Source organism: Nerophis lumbriciformis, linkage group LG05 (assembly GCF_033978685.3).
Source record: "Nerophis lumbriciformis linkage group LG05, RoL_Nlum_v2.1, whole genome shotgun sequence".
NCBI lineage: Eukaryota > Metazoa > Chordata > Actinopteri > Syngnathiformes > Syngnathidae > Nerophis > Nerophis lumbriciformis.
Window position 1 is genome coordinate 3,090,001 of NC_084552.2, and position 21,875 is coordinate 3,111,875.

The window sequence follows — 21,875 nt, forward strand, 5'->3', positions numbered from 1 at the left end:
ATAGTGAAACCCAATACCTAAGTTACATTTAAACCAGTGTGGGTGGCACTGAGAGCAGGTGGGTAAAGTGTGGCGGTAGCGTCATGGCATGGGGCTGCATGAGTGCCGCCTTCACTTGGAAGCTTTTGTTCACTGAAGAAACATTATCGAACTACAGACAACATAATGTGACCGCTGAGTTAACCGTGTCTAGGTGGCGGTGGCGTCATGGCATGGGGGCTGCATGAGTGCCGCCTTCACTTGAAAGCTTTGGTTCACTGAAGAAACATTATCGAACTACCTGACAACATAATGTGATCACTGAGTTAACCGTGTCTAGGTGGCGGTGGCGTCATGGCATGGGGGCTGCATGAGTGCCGCCTTCACTTGGAAGCTTTGGTTCACTGAAGAAACATTATCGAACTATCTGACAACATAATGTGACCGCTGAGTTAACCGTGTCTAGGTGGTGGTAGCGTCATGGCATGGGGCTGCATGAGTGCCGCCTTCACTTGGAAGCTTTTGTTCACTGAAGAAACATTATCGGAATACCTGACAACATAATGTGACCGCTGAGTTAACCGTGTCTTTTTGGCGGTGGCGTCATGGCATGGGGGCTGCATGAGTGCCGCCTTCACTTGGAAGCTTTTGTTCACTGAAGAAACATTATCGGAATACCTGACAACATAATGTGACCGCTGAGTTAACCGTGTCTAGGTGGCGGTAGCGTCATGGAATGGGGCTGCATGAGTGCCGCCTTCACTTGGAAGCTTTAGTTCACTGAAGAAACATTATCGGAATACCTGACAACATAATGTGACCGCTGAGTTAACCGTGTCTAGGTGGCGGTGGCGTCATGGCATGGGGGCTGCATGAGTGCTGCCTTCACTTGGAAGCTTCGGTTCACTGAAGAAACATTATCGAACTATCTGACAACATAATGTGACCGCTGAGTTAACCGTGTCTAGGTGGCGGTGGCGTCATGGAATGGGGCTGCATGAGTGCTAGGTTATACTCAAGTTTTGTTCCTACGAAGGCATGCAACATGATCAACTGGGAAATGTATTCCTGGCGAGCCACGTCGTCCCCAGTATTGAGACGGATATGCCTCGCCTATAGTCAAGCATGGTGGCGGTAGCGTCACGGCCTGGGGCTGCATGAGTGCCGCCGACACTGGGGAGCTGCGGTTCACCGAAGAAAAAATTTCGGACTATAATGTTAACACTGAGTTAACCGTGCCCGGGTGGTGCTCTGAGGCTGCATGAGTGCTCAGTTAAACTCAGCGGAGGCTACCTGCTGCAGCATGACGGCCTGCTGCTGCTGGAGGAGGGCCTGGAGCTGCTGCGGGGAGAGCACCTGCTGCTGGAGGATCTGCTGCATCTGTTGCGGCGTGATCACCTGGGGACTCATCATGGCCACTGAGACCGGAACCTGCAAAACACAAAGTGCGGCGTTAAAGAAGGACGACGGCGGGAACCTGAAGGACGGGTATTTGTGTTGCTCGTCTTATTTTCCCTTCCTGTTCCCCCCGGCCCCAGTGGGGACAAGGAAAGGATTTAAATAGAAGTAGACCTTAATTAGCTTCTATCAATGGTGCTAATGGGAAATTGCGTGACCGAGAAGTGAGGTCACTGCTTGTATTTATTTGAAAAAAAAAAAAATAATTAAAAAATCTTGTACGATTCGGTTTTGGACATGATTTTGCCCCAGTTGGTTACCGTTACAGATGTCCGATAATGGCTTTTTTTTTTGGCCGATATTCCGATATTGTCCAACTCTTAATTACCGATTCCGATATCAACCGATACCGATATATATACAGTTGTGGAATTAACACATTTTATGCCTCATTTTGTTGTGATGCCCCGCTGGATGCATTAAACAATGTAACAAGGTTTTTCAAAATAAATCAACTCAAGTTATGGGGAAAAAAAATGCCAACATGGCACTGCCATATTTATTATTGAAGTCACAAAGTGCATTATTTTTTTTTAACATGCCTCAAAACAGCATGATGATCCACAAACTTACATTTTTTGAGCCTGAATATAAGGAGGATGATGTACAAGTTTTAGAAGCGGTGTGCTCAACAGATCCAGCGTTAGCGACACACTAAGCGTCATGTATCCGTATTGCTTAGAGATGTCCGATAATGGCTTTTTTTGCCGATATTGTCCAACTCTTAATTACCGATTCCGATATCAACCGATACCGATATATATATACAGTCGTGGAATTAACACATTTTATGCCTAATTTTGTTGTGATGCATTAAACAATGTAACAAGGTTTTTCCAAATAAATCAACTCAAGTTATGGGGAAAAAAGTGCCATATTTATTATTGAAGTCACAAAGTGCATTATTTTTTTTTAACATGCCTCAAAACAGCATGATGATCCACAAACTTACATTTTTTGAGCCTGAATATAAGGAGGATGATGTACAAGTTTTAGAAGCTGTGTGCTCAACAGATCCAGCGTTAGCGACACACTAAGCGTCATGTATCCGTATTGCTTAGAGATGTCCGATAATGGCTTTTTTTTTGCCGATATTCCGATATTGTCCAACTCTTAATTACCGATATCAACCGATACCGATATAGTCATGGAATTAACACATTTTATGCCTCATTTTGTTGTGATGCCCCACTGGATGCATTAAACAATGTAACAAGGTTTTTCAAAATAAATCAACTCAAGTTATGGGAAAAAAAATGCCAACATGGCACTGCCATATTTATTATTGAAGTCACAAAGTGCATTATTTTTTTTAACATGCCTCAAAACAGCATGATGATCCACAAACTTAAATTTTTTGAGCCTGAATATAAGGAGGATGATGTACAAGTTTTAGAAGCTGTGTGCTCAACAGATCCAGCTTTAGCGACACACTAAGCATCATGTATCCGTATTGCTTAGAGATGTCCGATAATGGCTTTTTTTGCCGATATTCCGATATTGTCCAACTCTTAATTACCGATTCCGATATCAACCGATACCGATATAGTCATGGAATTAACACATTTTATGCCTCATTTTGTTGTGATGCCCCGCTGGATGCATTAAACAATGTAACAAGGTTTTTCAAACTAAATCAACTCAAGTTATGGAAAAAAAATGCCAACATGGCACTGCCATATTTATTATTGAAGTCACAAAGTGCATTATTTTTTTTAACATGCCTCAAAACAGCATGATGATCCACAAACTTACATTTTTTGAGCCTGAATATAAGGAGGATGATGTACAAGTTTTAGAAGCTGTGTGCTCAACAGATCCAGCTTTAGCGACACACTAAGCATCATGTATCCGTATTGCTTAGAGATGTCCGATAATGGCTTTTTTTGCCGATATTGTCCAACTCTTAATTACCGATTCCGATATCAACCGATACCGATATAGTCATGGAATTAACACATTTTATGCCTCATTTTGTTGTGATGCCCCGCTGGATGCATTAAACAATGTAACAAGGTTTTTCAAAATAAATCAACTCAAGTTATGGGGAAAAAAATGCCAACATGGCACTGCCATATTTATTATTGAAGTCACAAAGTGCATTATTTTTTTTTAACATGCCTCAAAACAGCATGATGATCCACAAACCTACATTTTTTGAGCCTGAACATAAGGAGGATGATGTACAAGTTTTAGAAGCTGTGTGCTCAACAGATCCAGCTTTAGCGACACACTAAGCATCATGTATCCTAGCTAAAACTAGTATGCATATATTTGAAAAAAAGCCTTTTTTAAAAAGATGGGTTTTTAAGGCTTTTTTAAAAGCATCCACAGTCTGTGGTGCCCTCAGGTGGTCAGGGAACAGAACAGACTGGGAGCGGCGGAGCAGAAACCAAACAAAATCATCAACAAGCAAACTAATTTAAAGACTCATTTTAAGCAAAATATTATGCAATATTTGTGGAACAAAATGTCTAAATAATACTAAAAATAATACTAAACTAAAAAAAAAAGTTTTTTATTTGTATTTATTTTTTTATTATCTTTGACTGGATTATGCACATTTCCCACAAATATTGCTTAATATTTTCCTTAAAATTACACAAAATTCCCCTATAGAGTACCTGTGATGCCCAATTATTATCTACACTACAACTCCACGTAGATGGGGTCTGTTTTAGTATTATTTAGACATTTTGTTCCACAAATATTGCATAATATTTTGCTTAAAATGACACTAAATTCCACTAAAAAATACCTGTTATACCCAATTATTATCTATACTACAACTCCATGAATACGGTGGATGTTTTACTATCATTAAGACATTTTATTTCATCATCAACGACTCACCTTACATGGCAGGCAAAAACAGGTTTTTAAAAGGAAAGTAATATTTTAACAGAGTCTTTAAATTAGTTTGCTTGTTGATGATTTTGTTTGGTTTCTGCTCCGCCGCTCCCAGTCTGTTCTGTTCCCTGACCACCTGAGGGCACCACAGACTGTGGATGCTTTTAAAAAAGGCTTAAAAACCCTTCTTTTTTTTAAAAAAGCCTTTTTTTTTTTTAGATATATGCATACTAGTTTTAGCTATTTGGCTGTTCTAGTTTTTATTTGTATTTATTTTTTTTTATTATCTTTGACTGGATTATGCACATTTCCCACAAATATTGCATAATATTTTCCTTAAAATTACACAAAATTCCCCTATAGAGTACCTGTGATGCCCAATTATTATCTACACTACAACTCCACGTAGATGGGGTCTGTTTTAGTATTATTTAGACATTTTGTTCCACAAATATTGCATAATATTTTGCTTAATATGACACTAAATTCCACTAAAAAATACCTGTTATACCCAATTATTATCTATACTACAACTCCATGAATACGGTGGATGTTTTACTATCATTAAGACATTTTATTTCATCATCATCGACTCACCTTACATGGCAGGCAAAAACAGGTTTTTAAAAGGAAAGTCATATTTTAACAGAGTCTTTAAATTAGTTTGCTTGTTGATGATTTTGTTTGGTTTCTGCTCCGCTGCTCCAAGTCTGTTCTGTTCCCTGACCACCTGAGGGCACCACAGACTGTGGATGCTTTTAAAAAAGGCTTAAAAACCCTTCTTTTTTTTAAAAAAGCCTCTTTTTTTTTTAGATATATGCATACTAGTTTCAGCTATTTGGCTGTTCTAGTTTTTATTTGTATTTATTTTTTTATTATCTTTGACTGGATTATGCACATTTCCCACAAATATTGCACAATATTTTCCTTAAAATTACACAAAATTCCCCTATAGAGTACCTGTGATGCCCAATTATTATCTACACTACAACTCCATGTAAATGGGGTCTGTTTTAGTATTATTTAGACATTTTGTTCCACAAATATTGCATAATATTTTGCTTAAAATGACACTAAATTCCACTAAAAAAATACCTGTTATACCCAATTATTATCTATACTACAACTCCATGAATACGGTGGATGTTTTACTATCATTAAGACATTTTATTTCATCATCAACGACTCACCTTACATGGCAGGCAAAAACAGGTTTTTAAAAGGAAAGTAATATTTTAACAGAGTCTTTAAATTAGTTTGCTTGTCGATGATTTTGTTTGGTTTCTGCTCCGCCGCTCCCAGTCTGTTCTGTTCCCTGACCACCTGAGGGTACCACAGACTGTGGATGCTTTTAAAAAAGGCTTAAAAACCCTTCTTTTTTTTTTTAAAAAGCCTTCTTTTTTTTTAGATATATGCATACTAGTTTTAGCTATTTGGCTGTTCTAGTTTTTATTTGTATTTTTTTTTTTATTATCTTTGACTGGATTATGCACATTTCCCACAAATATCGCATAATATTTTCCTTAAAATTACACAAAATTCCCCTATAGAGTACCTGTGATGCCCAATTATTATCTACACTACAACTCCACGTAGATGGGGTCTGTTTTAGTATTATTTAGACATTTTGTTCCACAGATATTGCATAATATTTTGCTTAAAATGACACTAAATTCCACCAAAAAATACCTGTTGTACCCAATTATTATCTATACCACAACTCCATGAATACGGTGGATGTTTTACTATAATTAAGACATTTTATTTCATCATCAACGACTCACCTTACATGGCAAGCAAAAACAGGTTTTTAAAAGGAAAGTAATATTTTAACAGAGTCTTTAAATTAGTTTGCTTGTTGATGATTTTGTTTGGTTTCTGCTCCGCCGCTCCCAGTCTGTTCTGTTCCCTGACCACCTGAGGGCACCACAGACTGTGGATGCTTTTAAAAAAGGCTTAAAAACCCTTCTTTTTTTTTTAGATATATGCAAACTAGTTTTAGCTATTTGGCTGTTCTAGTTTTTATTTGTATTTATTTATTTATTTATTTATTATCTTTGACTGGATTATGCACATTTCCCACAAATATCGCATAACATTTTCCTTAAAATTACACAAAATTCCCCTATAGAGTACCTGTGATGCCCAATTATTATCTACACTACAACTCCACGTAGATGGGGTCTGTTTTAGTATTATTTAGACATTTTGTTCCACAAATATTGCATAATATTTTGCTTAAAATGACACTAAATTCCACTAAAAAAATATCTGTTATACCCAATTATTATCTATACCACAACTCCATGAATACGGTGGATGTTTTACTATCATTAAGACATTTTATTTCATCATCAACGACTCACCTTACATGGCAGGCAAAAACAGGTTTTTAAAAGGAAAGTTTTAACAGAGTCTTTAAATTAGTTTGCTTGTTGATGATTTTGTGTGGTTTCTGCTCCGCCGCTCCCAGTATGTTCTGTTCCCTGACCACCTGAGGGCACCACAGACTGTGGATGCTTTTAAAAAAGGCTTAAAAAAAATTCTTTTTAAAAAAGCCTTTTTTTTTTAGATATATGCATACTAGTTTTAGCTATTTGGCTGTTCTAGTTTTTATTTGTATTTATTTTTTTATTATCTTTTTATTTTTTTTAATACACTGCAGCACTTTCATTCATTTTTATTTATCTCCTTCATTGATGTGCAGGCAAAAAAACTGTTTTTGCCTGCCATGGAAGGTGAGTCGAAATAATTTAATCAAACTACTGTTGCAAAAAAAATAAAAAATAACGCATTGTTCGTCAAAACGGGTTACCTGAAAAAAAAAAAACATTGTTTTTCGTAAGCGGGACGAAACTCCCGCCTGACAGATGGGTTATTAAGTGCAACACTGTATTCAATGACCCCCTCCTCGTATTTCTGCAGGAAAACAATGAAAATATCAACATGGGCCCAGCCTGGGCTGACACTAATTGCAGCAGCAGCGGCGGCCATGACAGTATGCGGCCTATATGGTGTGTCAAGGGGCCAATAAGACATCCCTGTCCTCATCGTGGGGCTAATCAAGCTGCCTTGATTACTTTCCATGCATGTCTCCCCTAGCCTCCTTTCCTCCTTCCTTGCCGGCTGTCAGGCCTTGACATGTCCTTGTTTAGCCCCCCCCCCCTTTGATTAGCCGAGACATTTGCATGGTCACTACACATTTTTCATTTTAGAAGTCATTATGCATTAGTGGCTCCTGATCGCCCGCCTTGACTAATCCTGATGAACTGAAAATCACAGCTGAAGGTCAACCTGCAGCCGGCCCCTGCTGCACATTCATATTCATGTTCAAACAAATCCTGCCTCCATTGTTCATTAGAGAGGAGGTTCACTCCGCGGAAGGTGCGGCGGGACGTGAAAGAAAGTAGCCCTTTCTGGACGAGAAGATGCATTCACAACAAAAGGCTGCAAAAAATTTGAAGTTGCAATTTAAACAACCCCCCCCCCTCCCTCCTCTCCTGTGTGTAATTATGCAAATGGCACGCTTACACCTTCAACGTTATTAACCCTTCGAGGTACATCGGCAAGGTAAGTAATTACCCCTCCAGCCACCGCTGCTTTCGTCACAATGGGACACAACATTAAAGATGCACTCGTTAAGAGCATTAATTGGAAGACGTGGGGGCTGCTTCTTTTTTTTTGTTGTTTCGGTGCGAGGCTTCAGGATTTAACATAAACGTATGCGCATGCATATGTAAAATAATGACGCTCCAATTCTACCCTTCGTGCTTGAAAGTGCTTGAAAGCGGCGAAATAAAGGCGTTCACGGTCAAATACCTGTAAGATGAATAATGCAGGGAATTAAAAGTGGGAAAAATAAAAATGCATTTACACAAAGAAAAAGTCACGATTTCTTTTTCCGGTATAAGCATTTGAGACACAAACAGCGGAAGAGTGCTGGCTTGTCGTTTTTCATAAAAAAAATGCAAGCAAAATGATCGTACGGTCATATATTGGAGTCCCCAACAGAGCATTGCTGACTCATGTTTTTGACGGCAATAAAAGTCACCATGGGGCCCAAAAAAGTTGTGAGTGCCAGCACTTTCGTAAAAGAGGTGAGAAACACTATTTAATTCAAGAAATAACTTGTCTTAAAGTAGAATTACAGGGTTTTCTACATGTGATACTATGATTAATATATATAAAATGTTTTGTGTCCATATTTGTGGGTCTCTGTAAGTGCTACCTCGGTTTCCGTACGCCTCTCTTATTGTTTATTGTTAAAATTTTTAGCAGAATTATCGTAAAGCAACATATTGTGTGTAACAAACTAGTCTAGAATTGAGAGGCCCACCCAAAAAAACAATGCCGATTCTTGTTTTAGGCTGCAAAATAATCCACCATGGGGCCAACAAAAGTTGTGAGTGCCAGCACTTTAGTAAAAGAGGTGGGACACACTATTTAATTCAAGAAAGAACTTGTCTTAAAGTAGAATTGTTGTGTTTTCTACATGTGATACTATGATTAATCTCTATACAATGTGTTTTGTATCCATATTTGTGGGTCTATGTAACACTTAAGTGCTACCTCGGTTTCCGTAAGCCTCCCTTATTGTTTATGATCAACATTTTTAGCAAAATTATCGTACAACCACATATTGTGTGTAACAAACTAGTCTAGAATTGAAGGGCCTCCCAATAAAACAATGCCGATTCTTGTTTTAAACTGCAAAAAAATCCACCATTGGGGCCAACAAAAGTTGTGAGTGCCAGCACTTTCGTAAAAGAGGTGAAAAACACTATTTAATTCAAGAAAGAACTTGTCGTAAAGTAGAATTACAGGGTTTTCTACATGTGATACTATGATTAATATATATAAAATGTTTTGTGTCCATATTTGTGGGTCTCTGTAAGTGCTACCTCGGTTTCCGTACGCCTCAGTTATTGTTTATGATTAACATTTTTAGCAGAATTATCGTAAAGCAACATATTGTGTGTAACAAACTAGTCTAGAATTGAGAGGCCCACCCAAAAAAACAATGCCGATTCTTGTTTTAGACTGCAAAATAATCCACCATGGGGCCAACAAAAGTTGTGAGTGCCAGCACTTTAGTAAAAGAGGTGAGAAACACTATTTAATTCAAGAAAGAACTTGTCGTAAAGTACAATTGTTGTGTTTTCTACATGTGATAATATGATTAAACTCTATACAATGTGTTTTGTGTCCATATTTGTGGGTCTCTGTAACGCATTAGTGCTACCTCAGTTTCCGTACGCCTCTCTTATTGTTTATTGTTAACATTTTTAGCAGAATTATCGTAAAGCAACATATTGTGTGTAACAAACTAGTCTAGAATTGAGGGGCACCCCAAAAAAACAATGCCGATTCTTGTTTTAGACTGCAAAATAATCCACCATTGGGGCCAACAAAAGTTGTGAGTGCCAGCACTTTAGTAAAAGAGGTGAGACACACTATTTAATTCAAGAAAGAACTTGAATTTTAGTGTTTTCTACATGATTTACTATGATTAATATCTATACTATGTGTTTTGTGTCCATATTTGTGGGTCTCTGTAACGCATAAGTGCTATCTCGGTTTCCGTACGCCTCACTTATTGTTTATGATTAACATTTTTAGCAGAATTATCGTAAAGCAACATATTGTGTGTAACAAACTAGTCTAGAATTGAGAGGCCCACCCAAAAAAACAACGCCGATTCTTGTTTTTGACTGCAAAATAATCCACCATGGGGCCAACAAAAGTTGTGAGTGCCAGCACTTTCGTAAAAGAGGTGAGACACACTATTTAATTCAAGAAAGAACTTGTCGTAAAGTACAATTGTTGTGTTTTCTACATGTGATAATATGATTAAACTCTATACAATGTGTTTTGTGTCCATATTTGTGGGACTGTGTAACGCATAAGTGCTACTTCAGTTTCCGTACGCCTCTCTTATTGTTTATTGTTAAAATTTTTAGCAGAATTATCGTAAAGCAACATATTGTGTGTAACAAACTAGTCTAGAATTGAGAGGCCCACCCAAAAAACAATGCCAATTCTTGTTTTAGGCTGCAAAAAAAAATCCACCATTGGGGCCAACAAAAGTTGTGAGTGCCAACACTTTAGTAAAAGAGGTTAGAAACACTATTTAATTCAAGAAAGAACTTGCCGTAAAGTACAATTGTTGTGTTTTCTACATGCGATAATATGATTAAACTCTATACAATGTGTTTTGTGTCCATATTTGTGGGTCTCTGTAACGCATAAGTGCTACTTCAGTTTCCGTAAGCCTCTCTTATTGTTTATGATTAACATTTTTAGCAAAATTATCGTAAAACAACATATTGTGTGTAACAAACTAGTCTAGAATTGAGGGCTCTCCAAAAAAACAATGCCAATTCTTGTTTTAGACTGCAAAAAAATCCACCATTGGGGCCACCAAAAGTTGTGAGTGCTAGCACTTTAGTAAAAGAGGTGAGAAACACTATTTAATTCAAGAAAGAACTTGTCGTAAAGTACAATTGTTGTGTTTTCTACATGTGATAATATGATTAAACTATATACAATGTGTTTTGTGTCCATATTTGTGGGACTCTGTAACGCATAAGTGCTACTTCAGTTTCCGTACGCCTCTCTTATTGTTTATTGTTAACATTTTTAGCAGAATTATCGTACAACCACATATTGTGTGTAACAAACTAGTCTAGAATTGAGAGGCCCACCCAATAAAACAATGCCAATTCTTGTTTTTGACTGCAAAATAATCCACCATGGGGCCAACAAAAGTTGTGAGTGCCAGCACTTTCGTAAAAAAGGTGAGACACACTATTTAATTCAAGAAAGAACTTGTCATAAAGTACAATTGCAGTGTTTTCTACATGTGATACTATGATTAAACTCTATACAATGTGTTTTGTGTCCATATTTGTGGGACTCTGTAACGCATAAGTGCTACTTCAGTTTCCGTACGCCTCTCTTATTGTTTATTGTTAACATTTTTAGCAGAATTATCGTACAACCACATATTGTGTGTAACAAACTAGTCTAGAATTGAGGGGCCCTCCAAAAAAACAATGCCGATGCTTGTTTTAGACTACAAAAAAATCCACCATTGGGGCCAACAAAAGTTGTGAGTGCCAGCACTTTAGTGAAAAAGGTGAGACACACTATTTAATACAAGAAATAACTTGTCGTAAAGTAGAATTGCAGTGTTTTCTACATGTGATACTATGATTAATCTCTATACTATGTGTTTTGTGTCCATATTTGTGGGTCTCTGTAACGCATTAGTGCTACCTCAGTTTCCGTACGCCCCTCTTATTGTTTATTGTTAAAATTTTTAGCAGAATTATCGTAAAGCAACATATTGTGTGTAACAAACTAGTCTAGAATTGAGAGGCCCACCCAAAAAACAATGCCGATTCTTGTTTTTGACTGCAAATAAATCCACCATTGGGGCCTACAAAAGTTGTGAGTGCCAGCACTTTCGTAAAAGAGGTGAGAAACACTATTTAATTCAAGAAAGAACTTGAATTGTAGTGTTTTCTACATGATTTACTATGATTAATCTCTATACTATGTGTTTTGTGTCCATATTTGTGGGTCTCTGTAACGCAAAAGTGCGACCTCAGTTTCCATACGCCTCAGTTATTGTTTATGATTAACATTTTTAGCAGAATTATCGTAAAGCAACATATTGTGTGTAACAAACTAGTCTAGAATTGAGTGGCCTCCCAATAAAACAATGCCGATTCTTGTTTTTGACTGCAAAATAATCCACCATGGGGCCAACAAAAGTTGTGAGTGCCAGCACTTTCGTAAAAGAGGTGAGAAACACTATTTAATTCAAGAAAGAACTTGTCGTAAAGTAGAATTACAGGGTTTTCTGCATGCGATACTATGATTAATATCTATACAATGTTTTGTGTCCATATTTGTGGGTCTCTGTAACGCATAAGTGCTACTTCAGTTTCCGTACGCCTCTCTTATTGTTTATTGTTAAAATTTTTAGCAGAATTATCGTACAAGCAACATATTATGTGTAACAAACTAGTCTAGAATTGAGAGGCCCACCCAAAAAAACAATGCCGATTCTTGTTTTAGACTGCAAAATAATCCACCATTGGGGCCAACAAAAGTTGTGAGTGCCAGCACTTTCGTAAAAGAGGTTAGAAAAACTATTTAATTCAAGAAAGAACTTGTTGCAGAGTACAATTGTTGTGTTTTCTACATGTGATAAGATGATTAATCTCTATACAATGTGTTTTGTGTCCATATTTGTGGGACTCTGTAACACATAAGTACTACCTCAGTTTCCATACGCCTCAGTTATTGTTTATGATTAACATTTTTAGCAGAATTATCGTAAAGCAACATATTGTGTGTAACAAACTAGTCTAGAATTGAGAGGCCCACCCAAAAAAACAACGCCGATTCTTGTTTTAGACTGCAAAATAATCCACCATGGGGCCAACAAAAGTTGTGAGTGCCAGCACATTAGTAAAAGAGGTGAGAAACACTATTTAATTCAAGAAAGAACTTGTCTTAAAGTAGAATTGTAGTGTTTTCTACATGATTTACTATGATTAATCTCTATACAATGTGTTTTGTGTCCATATTTGTGGGTCTCTGTAACGCATAAGTGCTACCTCGGTTTCCGTACGCCTCACTTATTGTTTATGATTAACATTTTTAGCAAAATTATCGTAAAGCAACATATTGTGTGTAACAAACTAGTCTAGAATTGAGGGGCCCACCCAAAAAAACAATGCCGATTCTTGTTTTAGACTGCAAAATAATCCACCATGGGGCCAACAAAAGTTGTGAGTGCCAGCATTTTAGTAAAAGAGGTGAGAACCACTATTTAATTCAAGAAAGAACTTGTCGCAAAGTACAATTGTTGTGTTTTCTACATGTGATAATATGATTAATCTCTATACAATGTGTTTTGTGTCCATATTTGTGGGACTCTGTAACGCATAAGTGCTACTTCAGTTTCCGTACGCCTCTCTTATTGTTTATTGTTAACATTTTTAGCAGAATTATCGTAAAGCAACATATTGTGTGTAACAAACTAGTCTAGAATTGAGAGGCCCACCCAAAAAAACAATGCCGATTCTTGTTTTAGACTGCAAAATAATCCACCATGGGGCCAACAAAAGTTGTGAGTGCCAGCACTTTCGTAAAAGAGGTGAGAAACACTATTTAATTCAAGAAAGAACTTGTCGTAAAGTAGAATTACAGGGTTTTCTACATGTGATACTATGATTAATATATATAAAATGTTTTGTGTCCATATTTGTGGGTCTCTGTAAGTGCTACCTCGGTTTCCGTACGCCTCAGTTATTGTTTATGATTAACATTTTTAGCAGAATTATCGTAAAGCAACATATTGTGTGTAACAAACTAGTCTAGAATTGAGAGGCCCACCCAAAAAAACAATGCCGATTCTTGTTTTAGACTGCAAAATAATCCACCATGGGGCCAACAAAAGTTGTGAGTGCCAGCACTTTAGTAAAAGAGGTGAGAAACACTATTTAATTCAAGAAAGAACTTGTCGTAAAGTACAATTGTTGTGTTTTCTACATGTGATAATATGATTAAACTCTATACAATGTGTTTTGTGTCCATATTTGTGGGTCTCTGTAACGCATTAGTGCTACCTCAGTTTCCGTACGCCTCTCTTATTGTTTATTGTTAACATTTTTAGCAGAATTATCGTAAAGCAACATATTGTGTGTAACAAACTAGTCTAGAATTGAGGGGCACCCCAAAAAAACAATGCCGATTCTTGTTTTAGACTGCAAAATAATCCACCATTGGGGCCAACAAAAGTTGTGAGTGCCAGCACTTTAGTAAAAGAGGTGAGACACACTATTTAATTCAAGAAAGAACTTGAATTTTAGTGTTTTCTACATGATTTACTATGATTAATATCTATACTATGTGTTTTGTGTCCATATTTGTGGGTCTCTGTAACGCATAAGTGCTATCTCGGTTTCCGTACGCCTCACTTATTGTTTATGATTAACATTTTTAGCAGAATTATCGTAAAGCAACATATTGTGTGTAACAAACTAGTCTAGAATTGAGAGGCCCACCCAAAAAAACAACGCCGATTCTTGTTTTTGACTGCAAAATAATCCACCATGGGGCCAACAAAAGTTGTGAGTGCCAGCACTTTCGTAAAAGAGGTGAGACACACTATTTAATTCAAGAAAGAACTTGTCGTAAAGTACAATTGTTGTGTTTTCTACATGTGATAATATGATTAAACTCTATACAATGTGTTTTGTGTCCATATTTGTGGGACTGTGTAACGCATAAGTGCTACTTCAGTTTCCGTACGCCTCTCTTATTGTTTATTGTTAAAATTTTTAGCAGAATTATCGTAAAGCAACATATTGTGTGTAACAAACTAGTCTAGAATTGAGAGGCCCACCCAAAAAACAATGCCAATTCTTGTTTTAGGCTGCAAAAAAAAATCCACCATTGGGGCCAACAAAAGTTGTGAGTGCCAACACTTTAGTAAAAGAGGTTAGAAACACTATTTAATTCAAGAAAGAACTTGCCGTAAAGTACAATTGTTGTGTTTTCTACATGCGATAATATGATTAAACTCTATACAATGTGTTTTGTGTCCATATTTGTGGGTCTCTGTAACGCATAAGTGCTACTTCAGTTTCCGTAAGCCTCTCTTATTGTTTATGATTAACATTTTTAGCAAAATTATCGTAAAACAACATATTGTGTGTAACAAACTAGTCTAGAATTGAGGGCTCTCCAAAAAAACAATGCCAATTCTTGTTTTAGACTGCAAAAAAATCCACCATTGGGGCCACCAAAAGTTGTGAGTGCTAGCACTTTAGTAAAAGAGGTGAGAAACACTATTTAATTCAAGAAAGAACTTGTCGTAAAGTACAATTGTTGTGTTTTCTACATGTGATAATATGATTAAACTATATACAATGTGTTTTGTGTCCATATTTGTGGGACTCTGTAACGCATAAGTGCTACTTCAGTTTCCGTACGCCTCTCTTATTGTTTATTGTTAACATTTTTAGCAGAATTATCGTACAACCACATATTGTGTGTAACAAACTAGTCTAGAATTGAGAGGCCCACCCAATAAAACAATGCCAATTCTTGTTTTTGACTGCAAAATAATCCACCATGGGGCCAACAAAAGTTGTGAGTGCCAGCACTTTCGTAAAAAAGGTGAGACACACTATTTAATTCAAGAAAGAACTTGTCATAAAGTACAATTGCAGTGTTTTCTACATGTGATACTATGATTAAACTCTATACAATGTGTTTTGTGTCCATATTTGTGGGACTCTGTAACGCATAAGTGCTACTTCAGTTTCCGTACGCCTCTCTTATTGTTTATTGTTAACATTTTTAGCAGAATTATCGTACAACCACATATTGTGTGTAACAAACTAGTCTAGAATTGAGGGGCCCTCCAAAAAAACAATGCCGATGCTTGTTTTAGACTACAAAAAAATCCACCATTGGGGCCAACAAAAGTTGTGAGTGCCAGCACTTTAGTGAAAAAGGTGAGACACACTATTTAATACAAGAAATAACTTGTCGTAAAGTAGAATTGCAGTGTTTTCTACATGTGATACTATGATTAATCTCTATACTATGTGTTTTGTGTCCATATTTGTGGGTCTCTGTAACGCATTAGTGCTACCTCAGTTTCCGTACGCCCCTCTTATTGTTTATTGTTAAAATTTTTAGCAGAATTATCGTAAAGCAACATATTGTGTGTAACAAACTAGTCTAGAATTGAGAGGCCCACCCAAAAAACAATGCCGATTCTTGTTTTTGACTGCAAATAAATCCACCATTGGGGCCTACAAAAGTTGTGAGTGCCAGCACTTTCGTAAAAGAGGTGAGAAACACTATTTAATTCAAGAAAGAACTTGAATTGTAGTGTTTTCTACATGATTTACTATGATTAATCTCTATACTATGTGTTTTGTGTCCATATTTGTGGGTCTCTGTAACGCAAAAGTGCGACCTCAGTTTCCATACGCCTCAGTTATTGTTTATGATTAACATTTTTAGCAGAATTATCGTAAAGCAACATATTGTGTGTAACAAACTAGTCTAGAATTGAGTGGCCTCCCAATAAAACAATGCCGATTCTTGTTTTTGACTGCAAAATAATCCACCATGGGGCCAACAAAAGTTGTGAGTGCCAGCACTTTCGTAAAAGAGGTGAGAAACACTATTTAATTCAAGAAAGAACTTGTCGTAAAGTAGAATTACAGGGTTTTCTGCATGCGATACTATGATTAATATCTATACAATGTTTTGTGTCCATATTTGTGGGTCTCTGTAACGCATAAGTGCTACTTCAGTTTCCGTACGCCTCTCTTATTGTTTATTGTTAAAATTTTTAGCAGAATTATCGTACAAGCAACATATTATGTGTAACAAACTAGTCTAGAATTGAGAGGCCCACCCAAAAAAACAATGCCGATTCTTGTTTTAGACTGCAAAATAATCCACCATTGGGGCCAACAAAAGTTGTGAGTGCCAGCACTTTCGTAAAAGAGGTTAGAAAAACTATTTAATTCAAGAAAGAACTTGTTGCAGAGTACAATTGTTGTGTTTTCTACATGTGATAAGATGATTAATCTCTATACAATGTGTTTTGTGTCCATATTTGTGGGACTCTGTAACACATAAGTACTACCTCAGTTTCCATACGCCTCAGTTATTGTTTATGATTAACATTTTTAGCAGAATTATCGTAAAGCAACATATTGTGTGTAACAAACTAGTCTAGAATTGAGAGGCCCACCCAAAAAAACAACGCCGATTCTTGTTTTAGACTGCAAAATAATCCACCATGGGGCCAACAAAAGTTGTGAGTGCCAGCACATTAGTAAAAGAGGTGAGAAACACTATTTAATTCAAGAAAGAACTTGTCTTAAAGTAGAATTGTAGTGTTTTCTACATGATTTACTATGATTAATCTCTATACAATGTGTTTTGTGTCCATATTTGTGGGTCTCTGTAACGCATAAGTGCTACCTCGGTTTCCGTACGCCTCACTTATTGTTTATGATTAACATTTTTAGCAAAATTATCGTAAAGCAACATATTGTGTGTAACAAACTAGTCTAGAATTGAGGGGCCCACCCAAAAAAACAATGCCGATTCTTGTTTTAGACTGCAAAATAATCCACCATGGGGCCAACAAAAGTTGTGAGTGCCAGCATTTTAGTAAAAGAGGTGAGAACCACTATTTAATTCAAGAAAGAACTTGTCGCAAAGTACAATTGTTGTGTTTTCTACATGTGATAATATGATTAATCTCTATACAATGTGTTTTGTGTCCATATTTGTGGGACTCTGTAACGCATAAGTGCTACTTCAGTTTCCGTACGCCTCTCTTATTGTTTATTGTTAACATTTTTAGCAGAATTATCGTAAAGCAACATATTGTGTGTAACAAACTAGTCTAGAATTGAGAGGCCCACCCAAAAAAACAATGCCGATTCTTGTTTTAGACTGCAAAATAATCCACCATGGGGCCAACAAAAGTTGTGAGTGCCAGCACTTTCGTAAAAGAGGTGAGAAACACTATTTAATTCAAGAAAGAACTTGTCGTAAAGTACAATTGTTGTGTTTTCTACATGTGATAATATGATTAAACTCTATACAATGTGTTTTGTGTCCATATTTGTGGGTCTCTGTAACGCATTAGTGCTACCTCAGTTTCCGTACGCCTCCCTTATTGTTTATTGTTAACATTTTTAGCAGAATTATCGTAAAGCAACATATTGTGTGTAAAAAACAAGTCTAGAATTGAGAGGCACCCCCAAAAAACAATGCATATTCTTGTTTTAGACTGCAAAAAAAATCCACTATTGGGGCCAACAAAAGTTGTGAGTGCCAGCACTTTAGTAAAAGAGGTGAGAACCACTATTTAATTCAAAAAATAACTTGTCTTAAAGTAGAATTGTAGTGTTTTCTACATGTGATACTATGATTAATCTCTATACAATGTGTTTTGTATCCATATTTGTGGGACTCTGTAACGCATAAGTACTACTTCAGTTTCCGTACGCCTCACTTATTGTTTATTGTTAACATTTTTAGCAAAATTATCGTACAACCACATAGTGTGTAACAAACTAGTCTAGAATTGAGAGGCCCACCCAAAAAAACAATGCCGATTCTTGTTTTAGACTGCAAAAAAAATCCACCATGGGGCCAACAAAAGTTGTGAGTGCCAGCACTTTAGTAAAAGAGGTGAGAAACACTATTTAATTCAAGAAATAACTTGTTGCATAGTACAACATTGAATTGGGGTCCCAAACAAAAGCACGGCTGACTCATGTTTTTGACTGCAGAAAAAAGTCACTATGGGGCCAACAGAAGTTGTGAGTGCCAGCACTTTAACAAAAGAGGTGAGAAAACACTATTCAGTTCAAGAAAGAACTCGTAAAGTATAACTGCATTGTTTTCTACATGTGATACTATGGTGCTGTGTCTACATTTTTGGGTATCTGTAACGCATTCGTGTTACCTCGGTTTTCGTAGACCCCACTTGTCATTTTGTACTGAAATCTTAGGCAAAATTATCGTACAGCCAAATATTGTGTGTGACAAACTAGTCCAGAATTGAGGGCCCAAACAAAGCATGTCTTTGACTGCAAAATTGGACACTATGGGTCCAAAAAAAGTTGCGAGTACCAGCACTTTAATTAAAAAAAGGTGAGAAACACAGCTGAATTCAAGAAAGAAATCATCGCAAAGTATAATTGCAATGTTGTCCGCATGTGATTCTATAATTAATATTTATAAAAGTGCATTTTGTGTTTATAATTCTAGGCGTCTGTAACACAGTAATGCTATCTCGTTTTTTTTTTTGTATGCCCAACTTGTTGTTTTGGTTGAAAACGTAAGCAAAATGAATGAATAGCCAAATATTATGTGTAACAAACTAGTCGAGAATTGGGTTGCATTTTGACTGCTAAATATTCCACCATGGGGCCAAAGAAAGTTGCGAGTGCCAGCACTTTGCTAAAAGATGTGAGAAACACTGTTGAATTCAAGAAATAACTCGTAGCAAAAGTCAAATTAAATTGTTCTTTGCACGTTGAATACCATAATTAGTTTCTATAAACATGTGTTTTGTGTTCACATTATTTGGATTTACACAATGCATTATGGGTAATATGATTCAAAGAGTGTGGCAATAATAATAATAATAAAGGTAATTGTTTTCGGCATGTTCTGCAAAAACTAAACCGAAGTAAGATTAAATATCTCAAATAAGGGTGATATTTGCTTATTTTCTGTCTGACTTTGCTGTTTTATTTTCAATGAAACAATATAAAATACGTACTCATATAGTAGTAAACTCGTTATTAGTGAGAATATACTCATTTTAACGTATTTTTGGGTTCATTGAGGTTAGCTAATTAGGGACCGAGTCCCTTTGGGACAGAGGACCCTATTGTATTTCTAGCGTTTTATTATTATACCGCCGCCTCTTTTGAGCTGTAATTTGACCGCCTTAACATGCTTCAATACTCCCCAAATTGGACACACACATCAGGATCACAATTGCGATCTAATCAAAAAACCAAACCCCAAAACTCAAAATTGCGCTCTAGCGCCCCCTAGGAAAAAATGTCGTAGAGACATGAAACTAAAACCTCTATGTAGGTCTCACTTAGACCTATATTTCATACACTGGCAACCCCCAGCAAAAATCAACAGGAAGTTTGCAATTCCCCCTTCAAAACAAAAGTTGTGTAAAAACAGTCACCTTTATTCAAACATTATCTTCTCCGAGAGACCTATATTTCATACACTGGCAACCCCCAGCAAAAATCAACAGGAAGTTTGCAATTCCCCCTTCAAAACAAAAGTTGTGTAAAAACAGTCACCTTTATTCAAACATTATCTTCTCTGAGAGACCTATATTTAATACACTGGCAACCCCCTGCAAAAATCAACAGGAAGTTTGCAATTCCCCCTTCAAAACAAAAGTTGTGTAAAAACAGTCACCTTTTTTCAAACATTATCTTCTCTGAGAGACCTATATTTCATACACTGGCAACCCCCAGCAAAAATCAACAGGAAGTTTGCAATTCCCCCTTCAAAACAAAAGTTGTGTAAAAACAGTCACCTTTATTCTAACATTATCTTCTCTGAGAGACCTATATTTCATACACTGGCAACCCCCTGCAAAAATCAACAGGAAGTTTGCAATTCCCCCTTCAAAACAAAAGTTGTGTAAAAACAGTCACCTTTATTCAAACATTATCTTCTCGGAGAGACCTATATTTCATACACTGGCAACCCCCTGCAAAAATCAACAGGAAGTTTGCAATTCCCCCTTCAAAACAAAAGTTGTGTAAAAACAGTCACCTTTATTCAAACATTATCTTCTCGGAGAGACCTATATTTCATACACTGGCAACCCCCTGCAAAAATCAACAGGAAGTTTGCAATTCCCCCTTCAAAACAAAAGTTGTGTAAAAACAGTCACCTTTATTCAAATATTATCTTCTCTGAGAGACCTATATTTCATACACTGGCAACCCCCTGCAAAAATCAACAGGAAGTTTGCAATTCCCCCTTCAAAACAAAAGTTTTGTAAAAACCGGTCACCTTTTTTCAAACATTATCTCCTCTGAGCGCGTTTGTTGTGTCGGCTTCAAATTAGCACAGGAGACAGATTGAACCCTTCTGATTAAAAGTTGATAAAAGAGTTTTTATTACTGCTCCGGTTTGGATTTTATGCGCCTTCAAAGTCGGTCCCTATTGTAATTGTAAGGTTTTATTATTACTATACCGGCCGCCTCTTTGAGCTGTAATTTGACCCCTTTAACATGCTTCAAAACTCACCAAATTGGACACTGACCTCAGTACTGGCAAAAATTGCCATCTAATCAAAAACCAAACCCCAAAACTCAAAATTGCGCTCTAGCGCCCCCTAGGAAAAAATACAGACAAAACTGCCTATAACTTCCAGTAGGAATGTCGTAGAGACATGAAACAAAAGTCTCTATGTAGGTCTCACTTAGACCTAGATTTCATACACTGACATCCTTCAGCAAAAATCAACAGGAAATGAGCAATTTGCCCTTCAAAACAAACATTTTGTAAAAACAGTCACTTTTGCCTAATTGAGCTGTAATTTGACCCCTTTAACAGGCTTCAAAACTCACCAAACTGGACACACACATTAGGACTGGCATAAATTGCAACCAATTAAAAAAAATCAAACTACAAAACTCAAAATTGCGCTCTAGCGCCCCCTAGGTAGAAAACACAGACAAAACTGCTCCTCGGAAGAAAACACAGACACAACTGCCTGTAACTTCCGGTAGGAATGTCATAGAAACAAAAACTTCTATGTAGGTCTCACTTAGACCTACATTTCATATATTGACAACCCCCAGCAAAAATCAACAGAAAGTTTGCAATTCCCCCTTCAAAACAAAAGTTTTGTAAAAACCGGTCACCTTTTTTCAAACATTATCTTCTCTGAGAGCGCTTGTCGTGTCGGCTTCAAATTAGCACAGGAGACAGATTGAACCCTTCTGATTAAAAGTTGATGAAAAAGT

At 36.8% G+C, this 21,875-nt stretch overlaps 1 protein-coding gene across 1 annotated transcript in view; it reads right to left on the bottom strand.

Annotated features, from left to right (window-relative positions):
- Positions 1 to 21,875, bottom strand: part of foxp2 (forkhead box P2) — a 476,912-nt gene that overhangs the window by 124,696 nt on the left and 330,341 nt on the right. Inside the window, exon 6 of the mRNA XM_061961406.1 lies at positions 1,273 to 1,410. Within this exon, the coding sequence (XP_061817390.1) occupies positions 1,273 to 1,410 (138 nt within the window). The remainder of the gene's footprint in view (positions 1 to 1,272; positions 1,411 to 21,875) is intronic.